Below are 14,960 nucleotides of genomic sequence, written 5' to 3' on the forward strand. Positions count from 1 at the left end.
GGTATGGTGGTCCAAGGACTCAAAAAAGTCTTGCTCAAGATCTTTGCTTGCTACTCTGGTGAATTCTGCAAAAACCTTCAAAGACAAAACAGAACACAAAATTTTGTACCAAGTTAGAAGAAATGACCACAATATTTTGGTGGATGTTTATTATGTATTTATTTAATATGCTTGTTTGCTTACCTGTTGTTTTCTGAAAAGAGCTGGCCAGCGTTCCAACTCAGTTTCAGTCACAAAGTTGACACTGAAATACATTTTTCACAGCATCACCTTGGATGATCATCCTTTTAGGAGTGTACTCTTGATAGATGTACCTTAAGTGCATTGAAGGACTTAAATGTGCAGAGGGACTCTTTATTAACACATGGTAACGGTGACATTCTTGTGTTACCACCATGTTTCATCTATAATGTTTAAGTAGCTGCCCTCTTTTATCACTGCACAAGTTGCAGAACTTACATGTCAGTTGGTAGTCATCTTCAAGCCACAAAGACAGCTCCTCAGCTAGAAAATCACAAAAAGAGTTGTGGATTTAAATACAGTACAGACACCTGTGGTAAAACGTAACTTATAAAACACACACATACATATACACACGTTTCCTTTGTGATAACTATTATAAACAGTACTGGTATCAAACGTCTTTTTTTCATTTGTCTATAAAATCAGCATTTTAACCCCCCCAAAAATCCAGTGCACGCGGGCACGTTTACATGCACGCACGTGCACGTTGCGGCTCCGTGTGGGAACCCTATGTGGGCTTTCTCTGCTTAAACATAATCCGTGCGTGCATGTATAATGAAATCATAGCTGACAAATGTAAATACTACTAAAATTGAATAACTTACCTAGAGACTCTTTAAGCTTGCTGCTTCTTCCAAAAGTTTCTGTCCACGCAGTTGCTGGAAAGTCCTGCTCTACTGAGCATGTGCAAAGCCACGCGCTGCGTTTACTTCAGGAGTACAAGTTCACTTTACTCACATGAGCTTAGTTTTATAACCCTTTCAGGCAAAACGAGTATCTTACTGACATGACATGAGTTCAATCAACAGGATAGTGAGAAATAAGTAAAGTACACAAATGTAATTTAAGTGAGCATAGGTATTACCTTTTAGAGTGAATAGTGTGAAGAAGCTGCCGTGATGACATAACACAAACATAAATGGAATCAGTGCTAATGTTAGGAAGCTAGATTATTTGTTTAGTTTGTCTGTTCTGTGCTCCTGTACAAACATGGTGATTGGATGTAGGATCCGTGACTTCACCTACAGGTTTCTGAAGAGCTGCTGTGAAGCTCAGTGTGGTAGCTCTTATGGTCTCTGTCTTGGTTCTCCTGCCTCTGCAGGGACAGGCGTGGTCAAAGAGGCAGATCTTGGGTGGAGCTGAGGCAGGCTGAAAGAAGCCTGGTTGCTCAATCAAGCCAAATGTGATGGCATCCACCTGTCAATCAAAGTCTTGTATATAAATTCACCCTCAGTACAGTTGTCAACAGTTTTTTGTACCAGGCTGTAAACATGTTTATTTCTGCTGTGAGAACGTGAATGTGAGAACCTGCTACAAAGAGTCTCATTAGTTAATCACTTCCAATCACTTCTGTTTTTTTTCATTCTTCCTATGCAGATGTTTCACAATAATAGCAACTCCCCTTGGCTTAGCTGAGCAAACACAAACAGCACAGTGGGAGTGATTGGAATGTATGTGTTTGTTCATTCATCAGTATAACACGAGTCATGCAGCTCTCTGTCTTAACCTACATTTTCTTTCTCCTTCATGTGCTCTCCTCTGCCAACTGGTCCCAACCTGCATCCACCTATCTGTTCATCAGCTCATAGAGAAGGTCAGCAGGACTCCAGGGCGGGGCCAGTGTTGTGCCAATCTCCCCTCAACCACCTGGGACAGTGTAGGAAGGGCTCCACCCTCTCCTTCACCGTGGCCTTCCAAATCCTTAAGACTGGACTCTTTGAGGTAAACATTGTGTCAGTGTATCTTTCCTTTCTTTACTTACTGTACTTATTCACCCTCTCTCACTTAAACACATAAACAGTATTACTTACAGTATTACTCAGAGTGCTCTTCCATCTTGTCCACCCCTCCCCTGCTTTGTAATTACACCATAGTTGAGCCAGCATATGAAACTGAAGCTGCAGTTTACAGCCTCTGTGTCTACTCCTTCCATGGAACCACGATCACCACTGAGGAACTCTCCATCATCTTCAGCCAGAGAGCTGCTGGAAAGACGCAGCCCGGGACGATCTCAGAGCTTCTCCCACCAACACCCAACCAGGTCACACCACGTCAGGTAAGCAGGACCAGTCTACAGCAAAAGACTAGTGTTCATAGTTACCGTATTAGATATATTTTGTCATTAAATAAGCCTCTGATGTAGCAGCTTCTTGATGTATAACAAGTCAGGACCAGGTCTGTCAAAGAAACTTTATTTGGTGCTATTTCTCTGTGACATGAACAGAAATCACATTGACTAATTCAGATAGAGCATTAAAAGGTGGAGCTGGGGTGAAGGCAGGTTGCAAAGCTCCTCCATCCACAGGTCTACTCGTCCTTACAAAAAACTGATGATGTCACTCGTTAAATGTCTTCATTAAAAGTCTTTGAGTTCATACAAATGCTGTGCCAGATGGGATTAAGTGAACGCACGGCCATGACAGAAGAGATGATTACAAACAGTCCAGCACATTCTATCAGCATGTCCACGACACAGTGTCTCTGCTGACTCCAGGTCAGGCAGCATGATGGAGAACCGGACCATCACCCCTCCTGTAGGTTCTCCAATGGGCAGAAACCTCTACCTGCCCCCTGAGCACACCGTCATTCCACTGGACAAAATAGCCAAGAGAGAGTGTAAGGTGTTAGTGCTGGAACCAATCCAAGAGGCACACAGCAGGTAAGACAAGAGCTCTCAGTGATGACTCCATCCATGTTTCTTTTTATCTTATGAACAATTAAAGCAGTCAGAAGTGGAGTTCTTTAAATGTAGTGAGTTCAGGGTGAAACGCTAATAAAATAAGGGTTGTTTTTGTTAAAAATGTAGCGTCTAAATGTGACTAAAGGTTCAGTGGATCTCTGTAGATGTTCTCATTCAGACTTGATTTCAGAAACCATGAAGACTGGGACTCATCTGCCATATTATAATATGGCAAAAGCAGTTCATCAGGCATTCATTTCAGGTCTACTGTTTGGGTCTTTATTGATAAAATGGTTTATTAGAAAGAAAGGGGAGCAAACATGAACAAACAGTTCCCTCTTGTGGTGAATCTACACAGTGCTTAATGGGATTTGGTGCCATTCTCCGTGATGAGGTGATGTGCACATATACATGCACACATGGAATAGTCCATCATGCTGGAAATACTCTATGTGAAAGTGGTTTGTTCAGTCTGGTGACTGTGAGGAAAATACTTACACCATGTGTGTTATATCATAGATAACGCCTTCACGCCTGTACTGGAACGTGGTTAGAGCAACTATCAATTTCTATTTGTTGAATAACCAACACATGCTGGTGTTCTTCACTCTGTTTCTTCTGTCAGATGACCTGCAGAGGAAGACACAAACATCAGTGTTCAGTGATGAGGACACATTCAGAGAGAAACAATGTGGTGGAGTCAACAGACCGGGATGGAGTGATGGCAGCTGAATGGGGTGGAGAGGATCTCTGAGATGATGACTGGAAAAACTCTCTTTGGTTTATCATGTTACGGTTTATCATTTCATGCTCCCTCAGATCAGAAGTTTCAAGTATCTGATTTTATTTATTTTTTATTTGCACTTTTTTTACTTTCCTTCAAGCCTTCGTTTCATTTCACAAAGGGCTCATTTTGTTGCCTTCCTCTGCTCAGTTTGTTTGTTTTTTCTTGTTGTTTCTCTGCTCTTCTTGTGGGATAAATTCACAAATTCCCAGTTCGCATGCTTCTGTCAGGTCTGGGAGCACAAATTATAAGCTGATAGATCCAGTGGTTGGTTTTGTGCTTGATAGTTACAGTCCAACATTTTGTTAAATACATTTGTTTGGCTGTCAGATAAGTCTGAAAATCTGAAAACATAGACTGTCAAACAGTTTCCACCCTCCACATGACACAGCCCTCTCCTGTTTCAGTGTGACAATTCAATTCAAGTTTATTTATAGAGCACCAAATTATAACAAAAGTCTATCTCAGGATACTTTTCATAAAAAGCAGGTCCACATTATAATCTTTACCGAGACACAACAGGTTCCACCATGAGCAATGCCCTTGGAAGAACTTAACTGGCCTGTACATACCTGACCTCATCCAACCCCTTTGGGATGAACTGGAACACAGACTGAGCCCAACCTAAGTGAGAACAAATATCTGCAGGTTCTGACATCTGGCAGAAAAACTACAAAAAGTGTGGAGGTGTTCAAGGAAGACAAAACTGTCACGATTGTTGATTAGCAAATAGTTCCAACATTAACAGTTCCATGGACAAGATACAACATGTTAACAGACAGCTTTGGGGTTGGTGGATGGTACATTTTTGTCTCTTGACAGAGCTAGGCTAGCAGTTTCCCTCTGCTTCCAGTCTTTGTGCTAAGCTAAGCTAAGCTAAATGTGTTCTGAACTCTTTCTATGTTGTAATACAGTATAGCAATACTGTCCCAAAATGTCAGACTACTCCTTTAAATAAAGCGGGACAGATGCTGCTCTGTAGGTTATCTTACTGTTCAACGTCACATCCTGTCACATATTTTAGTATGAATATCTGAAGCTGTCTCTGTTCAAATGTAAAGATGATTGGTGATAGTAACATTGATGGATTAAAGGTTACACAAATCAAATGTTTTTTTGTGGTACAAAATGTTCTGGGTTCTCTCTGGGTGACAGCTGTGTTGCCTTACTCCTTTCTTATAGGAAGTGGTTTGCATTCCTGACACTTTGGAAAAAGTCTATTAAGTCTATTTGAATGTGAGTGATGCAGCCTACTACATTAGTCTTTACACTGGCTGATTGATTTCAGTCTAATTATCTATTTATTTTGAATGTTTGTTCTGTAGAGTCAAGCGTTAAACTGATGGTTTTTGTCTTTTATTTGACCCCTCACACACACTCCAGTGTACTAGCACTTTTTACAGTGTAGTCTCCACATTTCATTGTCCCATAATTCAAACCAGAAGTCTAGCATATGTTACATACAAGCTGACATTTACCCGCACGGGTAACATGAGCCTCATGTTCCTGTCGAGGAAACATGGTCCAACTGGTCTGAGAGATTGTTGTTGGATTACTGCTGTTTAGAGCCAGTGCTTTGTGTTGACATTCCATTTCTTTTCTGTTTCTAAAATACACATTTAAGTATTTTAAGGTTTACTGTGTGAGATTCTTAACATTGATATTATAGGAACCTTTGAAGTGCCTGATTAATGAAATGATCACTTCCTCAGGTAGTGTTTAGTGAGTTCATGAGCTGTGAAAGGCAGGTGAATATATTTCATCCAATTTCACAGACTTAAACTCTCCATGTCATGTTTTCTCTAAAGTGTTCTGTTGTGGTCAGTAAAAAAACTAGCATTAAAGCTGGGCCACACTGTCTACATATCTGATTATTTTGGGGGTATTTCTGTCCTTTATTGGACAGTTTAATAGGAAGATGGGAAACATGGGGAGAAAGAGAAGGTATGACATGCCACGATCAGTACAGTATCTTATGGAAAGTGTTGGAAGAGTTCATCCTCTGGAACCATGGATGTGCCCTGTGAATGTCACTGTGATTATTCTGCTCATCAGATGATGACTTTGATGTATACAAGTGCAAATGTCGGAAGAACAGTCCACAACAAATACTGTGTAAATCTGGACCAAGGTTTTAGTTCGAGGTAATCTGGAGCCAAGGTAAAGGCTCATTGAAGTTATAGGAACCTTCCTGTGAGAACCATGAATATTTTAACAAAACTTGTTGAGCTACAGTATGTTTGCACCACCAGAGTGTTGAAGCAGCCACACGTCTGATGTATCAGGACAATGTTCATACTCAACACAGAAATCTTGAATTATGGCCTTAAACTGTGAGGAATGTAGCTGACACTGTTTATTCATGGGAATTCTAATAGCACAATGTATGGAGTCATATGTCTTCCACACACACCCAATATGACTCAGGATTAGAATTGTTCTGTGTGAGTTGTTGAGTTTCCCAGTGTAACATGTTTTGGGATCTTTTTCTGCTTACTTCAATAAATAAAGTATTGCTGGGTGTCGGCCTGTGTTAGTCGATGTATTTTCAGCAGCATATCAACTTTGAGCAACAAGGCTAGTCCACAGTGGCTCTGTGGGGCTAAAGTTAGTTTTATAGTGTATGTTGACACTCAGTAGTGGAAGAACACATTCCAAAAAATGGTAACTTGAGTATATCTCCTTTTTGAAATGGAATGTGGAATGAAAAGATTATTCACTGTAAAATGAGTTTCATTTGGTTTGTTTGGATCTTCCTGAACTTGAAATAGTGAAGTGTCTGACTGCTGATCATGTAGCTCTGGAAATGCTGATTAGAATGTCACATAACTCAGACCGTATGTTCACACAGACAGCACACAATAAAGCAAATGTTTCCCTAACCCTAAACCCTAACCCTAACCCTAACCCTAACCCTAACCCTAACCTTGTCATCTTTCAAAGTTTCACACTTTAAACTCCCAAAGGGCCAAAACATTTACATGTCATTCAGAAGTAGCAAAGACAACTGCTTCCATAAAATTCAGGCGCACTAGGAGGGGCTGAAAGTCATTTTGGTTGGGAGTGATTGCCTAAAGGGTCACACTCATTTTCTACAACCAGAAGAAGAATAAGAGGATTGGACAATTTTCCCATTGATGAAACTAGGTGGAAACACTAGTTTAAATTAGTTTAAAATAAATGTTTCTTTTAAACTGATTGCAGAACCAATTCAAAGTCTTGGAGCGCTAACATGGTGGAGACATGCAGAAGTCATGTGCTTGTCAACGCTCTTGAACTAGCACCACATTGTTGACTGATTTTGGTGAAACTGATCATATTTTATGGAGAAAATGTTTTCTGGTTTTCTCTCTAAAGTCCACCGGCTGCTCCGCCTCAACTCTCTGTGATTTACAGAGTTTCCTAAAGGACAGTGAAGTAAACTGCTGACATCTGTAGCTGCTGTTAGATAATGTTAGCTCAGTTTGTTAGCCAGGCTGCCTAGACTGTGCACCTGGGGAGTGTTAGTGTTTGGAGCACAGACATTGATGGGTTTGCTTCTTACTCGAAGGTTTAATTGTATTTTATTATAGAAGTATTCACAAATCAACAACTGAAGCACAGCGATATGAACAAAGACAAAGTTATAGAGTAAGTTGGCCACTATCAGGTTCTGTTTGTGTTAGCTGAATGATCAAACTTCAAATCCAGTCAGAGATAAAGAGGATCACAATAGTGATTCTCAAGGTTTTTTTTCTATGCACATCCATATAAAACAGGGTTTTTAACCCACACCCATGGACCAATCACATACAGTTATGGATCTAAAACCGTCACAGTTAGGAGAGCTGTGTCTTCTCAGGGTTTGTTTGCCTTTGTTGCTGAGCTGAGTCACAGATGCACATATCTTTCTCAGTTTGGAGATGCTCATATTGTTCTGCTGTGGTGTGATGGTTGCAGGTATGTATTAAAGTCAAAGGAAGGAACCAACAGAACTTCAGGAGCCCTACTGACTCTTGGTTAAACCTCCAAACCCCTTCAATGAATGTTATAGACTATTTTTCCAACAAAACACAGTGAAAAGTCTTTATGTGGTCACACATTTCTCTGATCAAACATCTGCTAATGTTCCCCTAAACTCTGAATGTCAAGCCAAGCTGGTCATAAGTTTGTTTTTATTTTAAATGGTACATTTCAGTAGAGTTGATCGGTTCTTTTCTTTTCACTACCTCCGTTATTGTTATGGAATTGTCTATCCTTAGCTTACACAAGGTCACGTGTGGGCCTTGAGGTCCTCAGCAGTATTAATTGTTTGGCTTTGGTTGAGAACAGTAGGTGCCAGTCTATCTTAATACTGTGGTGGCCAGGGTCGAAGAGACCTATTGCTGCCTTCCTAGACATAATAGATAGCTTGCTGTTGATGTTCCAGTCTTTGTTAACAGACATCTGTGTCTCCAGACTAGAATATGCTGACAATAACACCTCCATGGGTAAAGACATTCTCTTTGACTAATTCTGGGCGTGTAGTATTTGTGGTGTTATCTTGGGGTTTAAAGTCGATCCACCAGGATGAGTTGGGCAGAATGTGAGACCGACTCAGGCACTTCTGATTGTACTGTACTTTAAGAGTGTCTCTATTTCTCCTTGGCCAAGCATCGATAAATAATACAGCATAAGACATCAGAGGCTCCTGAACACTTTCTTCTCCTGACCTCACCATTGACCTTTGACTTCAGCAGTTTTTCCACAACAGTTATCTGAACAGAATACTCAGAAAAACAGAATCAATTTTATGACTTTGCATTGTGCTTGAATATTAATTACAGGTATACAGCATGTCATTTGGCTTTATTCAGTTTATTCTTCTCACAATCGTTTTTTGTTTTGTTTTACATCTTTTGTATGGATGAAATAATCAGTGTTTGAGTGTTAATAGAAGTGAAAGTGTGAGTCTAAAAATGAAAACACAGTACCTGCTGTGTGTGATGGATGTTTGTTTTTTAACAAAGAGAAACACACTTTAAATACATAAGTTTTGTATGCATTTCATTCCAAACATACAGATACACTTACAGGCACACAGAGAGATTTGTACTTTTCTGTTAATTAAATGTTCACATCTGACTATAGGTACATCGTCAAAAGCATAAGTTAAGAAAGCAAAACACATATCTATAATATTCACATCACTGACAAGACAAAAATACTTCCTTCATTTCTTACAGTTTTATTTGTCTTTGAAGGTCTGCTGAATAAAGTTCAGAACACACTGTGTATGCCCGCCTCATACGGCAGGGTACATTAAGGTAAACACATAGATCACACGGTCATCACATAGAACTCATTTTATCAGGTTTTTCCTTATCCATGTCTTTGTATTTCACACCTGAAAGAGAAAAGAGGGTTGGATGTTAGAACTGCACAAATATTCAGGGAGATCAATTTTTTATTTGATGATGTTTGTCATTGAAAACAAACAGAAGAGGAGTTCGCCGTAATAACTTAATTTAAAAAAAAAATTAAATCAACATCTTCAACAGTCCAAAATAAGAGAATTAAATGTGGACTCCTGAATATCAGGTCTTTGTCATTTAAAGCTGTTTTAGTCAATGAATTAATATCTGATTATGATATTGATTTGTTCTGTCTCACTAAACCTGGCTGCAGGAGGATGAATATGTTAGCTTAAATGAATCCACTCCTCCCAGTCATTGTAGTACTCATATTCCTCGAAGTACTGGTCGAGGTGGTGGAGTTGGAGCCATATTTGACTCAAGTCTATTAATAAATCCTAAACCTAAACTAAATTATACTTCATTTGAAAGCCTTGTTCTTAGCCTCACTCACCCAACCTGGAAAACATCGCAGCCAATTTTATTTGTTACAGTATATCGAGCTTCTGGTCCTTATTCTGAATTTTTATCTGAATTTTTATCTGAATTTGCATCAGGCTTGATCCTTAAAACAGATAAAGTAATTATTGTAGGTGATTTTAACATTCATGTGGACAACCACAATGATAGTCTTAGTACTGCGTTTATATCTCTATTAGACTCAATTGGCTTTTGTCAAAGTGTAAATAAACCGACTCATTGTCTGAACCACACTCTTGATCTTATTCTCTCATATGGCATCGAAATTGATAATCTAATAGTCTTTCCACAGAATCCTCTTCTGTCTGACTATTTTTTAATAACCTCTGAGTTCATATTACTGGACTATAAGCCTTTTTGCAGAAACTCCTACAGCCAGGGCCAGTTTTAGCTATGGGCAATGTGGGCAACCGCCCAGGGCGCAGTCTCCGTGAGGGCGCATGAGTGCCCGAAAAGAAGAAAAATCTCGCCAATTTTCTATGCCGCTCATCAAGTTAGCCAGAACCGGCGCTGCCTACAGCAGATGTTTATCTGATAGTGCTGTAGCCAAATTTAAGGAAGTGATTCCTTCAGCACTGAATTCATGTCTCAATGTAACAGAGGACTTGTCTGCTTCCTTTAGCCCCTCACAAATTGATCATCTTGTTGATAGTATTACAGGCTCATTACGGACAACTCTAGACTCTATTGCACCTCTGAAAAAGAAGACAATTAAACAAAGAAGGCTAGCACCATGGTATAGCCAGCAGACTCGTAAATTAAAGCAAGAGACATGTAAATCTGAACGCAAATGGCGTGCCACTAAACTGGAAGAATCTCATCTAGTCTGGCAAGATAATCTCAAAACATACAGGAAGGCTCTCCGTAATGCCAGAGCAGCCTATTACTCTTCATTAATAGAGGAGAATAAGAACAACCCCAGGTTTCTCTTCAGCACTGTAGCCAGGCTAACAGAGAATCACAGCTCTACTGAACCATCTATTCCTTTAGGTCTAAGTAGCAATGACTTCATGAGCTTCTTTAATGATAAGATTATAACTATTAGAGACAAAATCCATCACCTCTTGCCCTCAACAGGCATTGATCTGCATTCTGATACAGCAAGTTTTGAAACAGCTGTAAAACCTGATATGTATTTAGACTGTTTTTCCCCCATCGACCTTCATCAAATAACTTTAATCATTTCTGCAGCTAAGCCGTCATCCTGTCTCTTAGACTCCATCCCAACCAGGTTGCTCAAGGAAGTTTTACCTGTAGTTAGTAATTCGTTATTGGATATGATTAATCTGTCTTTATTATCAGGATATGTACCACAGTCCTTTAAGGTAGCTGTAATTAAACCTCTTCTTAAAAAGCCCACTCTAGACCCAGAGGTCTTAGCCAACTACAGACCGATATCAAACCTTCCCTTTCTGTCTAAGATACTTGAGAAAGCTGTAGCTAATCAGCTGTGTGACTTTCTCCACAACAATAGTCTATTTGAGGATTTTCAGTCAGGATTTAGAGTGCATCATAGCACAGAGACCGCATTAGTCAAAGGTACAAGTGACATCCTAATGGCATCAGACGAAGGACTCATCTCTGTACTTGTCCTGTTAGATCTTAGTGCTGCATTTGACACCATTGACCATCAAATTCTTTTACAGAGACTGGAACATCAAATTGGCATCAAAGGAACCGCCCTAAGCTGGTTTAAATCGTATTTTTTAGATCGATCTCAGTTTGTTCACGTCAATGATGAATCCTCCATGCATACCAAAGTTTGTCATGGAGTCCCACAAGGTTCTGTACTAGGACCACTTCTATTCAGTTTATATATGCTTCCTTTAGGGAACATTATTAGGAATCACTCTATCAATTTTCACTGTTACACTGACGACACCCAATTATATTTATCGATCAAGCCTGATGAAACCAATCAGTTAACTAAACTCCAACCATGCCTTAAGGATATAAAACGTTGGATGACCTACAATTTTTGTAATTGGACCCAAACACCTCAGAAACTCTCTTTCTAGAGACTTAGTTACTTTAGATGGGATCACTCTGGCCCCCAGCTCCACTGTAAAGAATCTTGGAGTTGTTTTTGATCAGGATTTGTCCTTTAACGTCCACATAAAACAAATTTCAAGGACTTCATTCTTCCACTTAAGTAACATCGCCAAAATCAGATGCATCGTGTCTAAAGCGGATGCAGAAAAACTAGTCCACGCATTTGTTACTTCTAGGCTGGACTTTTGTAACTCTTTGTTATCAGGCTGCCCTAATAAGTCTCTTAGGACTTTGCAGTTAATTCAGAATGCTGCTGCACGTGTTCTGACAGGAACCAGAATCAGAGATCACATCTCTCCCATTTCAGCTTCCCTGCATTGGCTACCTATTAAATCTAGAATAGAATAAAAAGGAAATTTCTTCTCCTTACTTACAAAGCTCTTCATGGTCAGGCACCATCTTATCTAAAAGAGCTCATAATACCTTACTACCCCTCTAGAACACTGCGCTCTCAGGACGCTGGGTTCCTTGTGGTTCCTATAGTCTCCAAAAGTAGATTGGGAGCCAGAGCTTTCAGCTATCAGGCTCCTCTTCTGTGGAACAAACTACCTTTCTGGGTTCAGGAGACAGGCAACACCTTTAAGAGTAGACTTAAGACTTTCCTTTTTGATAAAGCCTATAGTTAGGGCTGGCTCTGGTCATCCCTTAGTTATGCTGCCATAGGATTATGGCTTCTCTCTCTCTCTCTCTCTCTCTCTCTCTCTCTCTCTCTCACCATCTGTAAACATTCATGTCTCATTAATGCATGTCACTAACTAAACTTCTTCCCCAGAGTTTCTGTCTCTGTCGTCCAGCAGGTTCTCATGGATCGTGGCTGCTGTTGTGGTCCTGCATGACGTCCACTTCACTGTCATTATTGCTACCATATCTGCTACTGTAAAATTTGATTTTATTTGAGTTGATTGATCAGCTGTGATATTGAATCATTCTGCCAATAAATGACTACAATATATAAATGATTACAAACTGGGAATTATTTGGGGCTATTAGGAGATAGCTTAAAATGTTGCCCAAGCACGTAAATATTAATATTCTTTGGGCAACTTACCTAAACGTAATTAATAAAGAGTCATGAAAAAGGAATCCGCCGAGGCGAAGTGTTTACAGTTCAACAAAGACAAACTATCAATAATGACGCTGAATGATACATTTGAATAAATCTAACAACAGATCTATTAAATGTACTTGAGTTAAGATGAACAGGTCAAATGAAGCCTTTTCTGTTTGCATATCTAATTTACCTGTGATCAGTTTATCACCCTGATAATAGCAACAAGTTTTTCTTATTTATTAGAGTTTTAATTATGTTTAGTTTCAAGTCATTTCATAAACAGTATTTATAAATTGGGTCAGGTGGTGACAACGCAGATAGTGTGAGCCGATGCACACTGTAGAACCTGGTCAAAGCCAGAAGGTTTTGTGTATAAAAAGACCTTTGTCAGCTTAAACTTATTGCAGATCGACATTTCTTACTTGATGATCTCATGCTGATTCTCTCCTCATTCTTCTTTTTCCTGCAGCGAGAAAGAAACAAGGCGAGAAACTTAAACATGACCAGGATCAATACACTTCAACACATTTCAGCCTGCAGGTGAGCGTGCACAGGATCTATGAATATTGAAGGAAGAGTGAAGGCAGTCAGTGAATCAAATCCTTCCCATCCCATTGCTGATACAACATGCTCCCAGAAATCCCCAGTGAGGTAGTGAGGTCATAGAAATCCCCAGTGAGGTCACAGAAATCCACAGTGAGGTCATGAATCTGTAATTTTCTCTCACCCACTGTGAGATGACTGCAGCTTCTGAATTACATAAACGTGTGACCTGGAATGAAAAGGAAACATATCCCTGCTTTTCTGAGTTTGTACCATGCTTAAAATATTGTGCCTCAAGAAGAGCGGACTGTCTGTGGTTAGTAGATGACAGCAGGAACAGTGTGTTCAGGCTGGGTAACATGAACACACACACACACACACACACACACGCTTCTACAAACATATATATTGATATGTGTACAGTACAGATTAAGTTGAGACTCACTTGTTTCTGCGTTTGCAAACACACACAATGGTGATCACAAAGATGACGGCCAACACCACGACCAGGACCACGATCAGGATGATCCACTTGGTTTCTGAAACAGACAACAACGACGACAATTTATTCAAAGACTCATCTCTGACTGTTAGTGAAGATAGAGAAAAGATAAGGTCTGATAGATAAAACAAATTTAGGAAACACCAAAGGATGTGTGAAGTCACAAAGTGAGTGAAAGTGTCACAAGTCAAATTGTTTTTCTAAGCAAAGAAACTGGATCAGTTGTATAAACATTCTGATCAGGCAGAAGACCAATATATCAAGAATCTCTCCAAGAGAGCGAGAAACTTCATCACAGATACAGAATTTTCTAAATGAACTCAAGACTCCAATCAGCCTGTCAAAAGAAGGCGGTCTTGTAGTGGTCTCAGAGGACAAGTAGCAGCTTCTACAACACTTCATAAGAAAGGAAACAAACATTTCCAGTGAGAACTTAAAAAAGGTCCTGTTTACTGATGAAGCCAAGCTTTAGATTGAGTAACAGAAGTGTGTGTGCAAGGAGACAAACAGGAGATGCATGCATGTTGAATATCATGTTTGAGACCATACTGCACTCTTGATGTGTATGCTGTATGGACTCTAATTATTCATGATGTCTTTTCACTGTGTCTGTATTTATTTGAGTCTTTGTGCTGCTAACTTCAGTAAAGCCTCGTCTTATCTTAGTTTGTGAGACATGTGTAACAGATATTTGAGCAGGTCATACCCAGTCCTTCAGTCTGTGTTATCTCCACCTCACAGGCTTTGCCCTCGAAGCCCTCTGGACACTGACAGGTGTATGTGTTGTTGCTGCCCTCCTTACATGTTCCTCCATTCAGACAGGGGGTACTGAGGCACGGACTCGCTGCAACACAAAACAGACATCATGAATAGACAAGAAAGAATACAGAAATGCAGTTGCAGATATATTTTTAGGTGCTCAAAGTATCTATAAATATGATCTTTTTATTGCTAGAATGAAATATGTTGCATATGGGTCACAGATTTAGCTATTTGTTGCTAAGCAGATGACTCTTGAGAACACGTGAAAACACACACCTCTGTAGCAGTCCCGTTTGAAGTTGTAGATGGTGCAGACGTAGTTGTCCTGGCAGGTCTTGGGTTGGCACACAGCGCCTGTGCTCATGCATTCACAGGACTGAGAACAGTCCTCAGTCACAAATTTCTCCTTCAGCTACAGGATGGAGGGAGAGAGATTTAGGGAGAGGGTGAATGAGATTCCATCATCGCACATTGTCACTGCTCTAAGTGTT

General features: G+C 39.9%; 2 protein-coding genes across 3 annotated transcripts in view; one reads left to right on the forward strand and one right to left on the reverse strand.

Annotated features, from left to right (window-relative positions):
• Positions 1–577: 577 nt before the first annotated feature.
• Positions 578–5,907, forward strand: LOC104939996 (uncharacterized protein C7orf43). Its single transcript, XM_027276731.1, has 4 exons — positions 578–1,965; positions 2,118–2,299; positions 2,738–2,902; positions 3,549–5,907. Exons 1-4 carry the CDS (start codon positions 1,771–1,773, stop codon positions 3,550–3,552), a joined length of 546 nt encoding a protein of 181 aa, XP_027132532.1. The 5' UTR covers positions 578–1,770; the 3' UTR covers positions 3,553–5,907.
• A 2,557-nt stretch (positions 5,908–8,464) lies between these two features.
• The window catches only part of zanl (zonadhesin, like), a 30,976-nt gene continuing 24,480 nt past the window's right edge, over positions 8,465–14,960 (reverse strand). The window contains exons 48-53 of one of the 2 annotated variants that reach the window (XM_019269603.2): positions 14,746–14,881; positions 14,414–14,551; positions 13,651–13,744; positions 13,390–13,434; positions 13,085–13,125; positions 8,465–9,072 (exon numbers count right to left, since the gene is read on the reverse strand). In XM_019269603.2, coding sequence (XP_019125148.2) covers positions 9,017–9,072; positions 13,085–13,125; positions 13,390–13,434; positions 13,651–13,744; positions 14,414–14,551; positions 14,746–14,881 — 510 coding nt within the window. In that variant the 3' untranslated portion in view covers positions 8,465–9,016. The remainder of the gene's footprint in view (positions 9,073–13,084; positions 13,126–13,389; positions 13,435–13,650; positions 13,745–14,413; positions 14,552–14,745; positions 14,882–14,960) is intronic. The other variant, XM_027276717.1, reaches the window with a different exon arrangement.

Source organism: Larimichthys crocea, unplaced genomic scaffold (genome assembly GCF_000972845.2).
Source record: "Larimichthys crocea isolate SSNF unplaced genomic scaffold, L_crocea_2.0 scaffold533, whole genome shotgun sequence".
Classification (NCBI taxonomy): Eukaryota; Metazoa; Chordata; class Actinopteri; family Sciaenidae; genus Larimichthys; species Larimichthys crocea.

Excerpts from the sequence above, each read along its gene's own strand:
- LOC104939996 (XM_027276731.1), top strand. The coding sequence starts at position 1,771 with ATGTGCTCTCCTCTGCCAACTGGTCCCAACCTGCATCCACCTATCTGT. Across the intron at positions 1,966-2,117 it reads TTAAGACTGGACTCTTTGAG|TTGAGCCAGCATATGAAACT; the intron begins GTAAACATTGTG and ends ATTACACCATAG. Across the intron at positions 2,300-2,737 it reads ACCAGGTCACACCACGTCAG|GTCAGGCAGCATGATGGAGA; the intron begins GTAAGCAGGACC and ends TGCTGACTCCAG.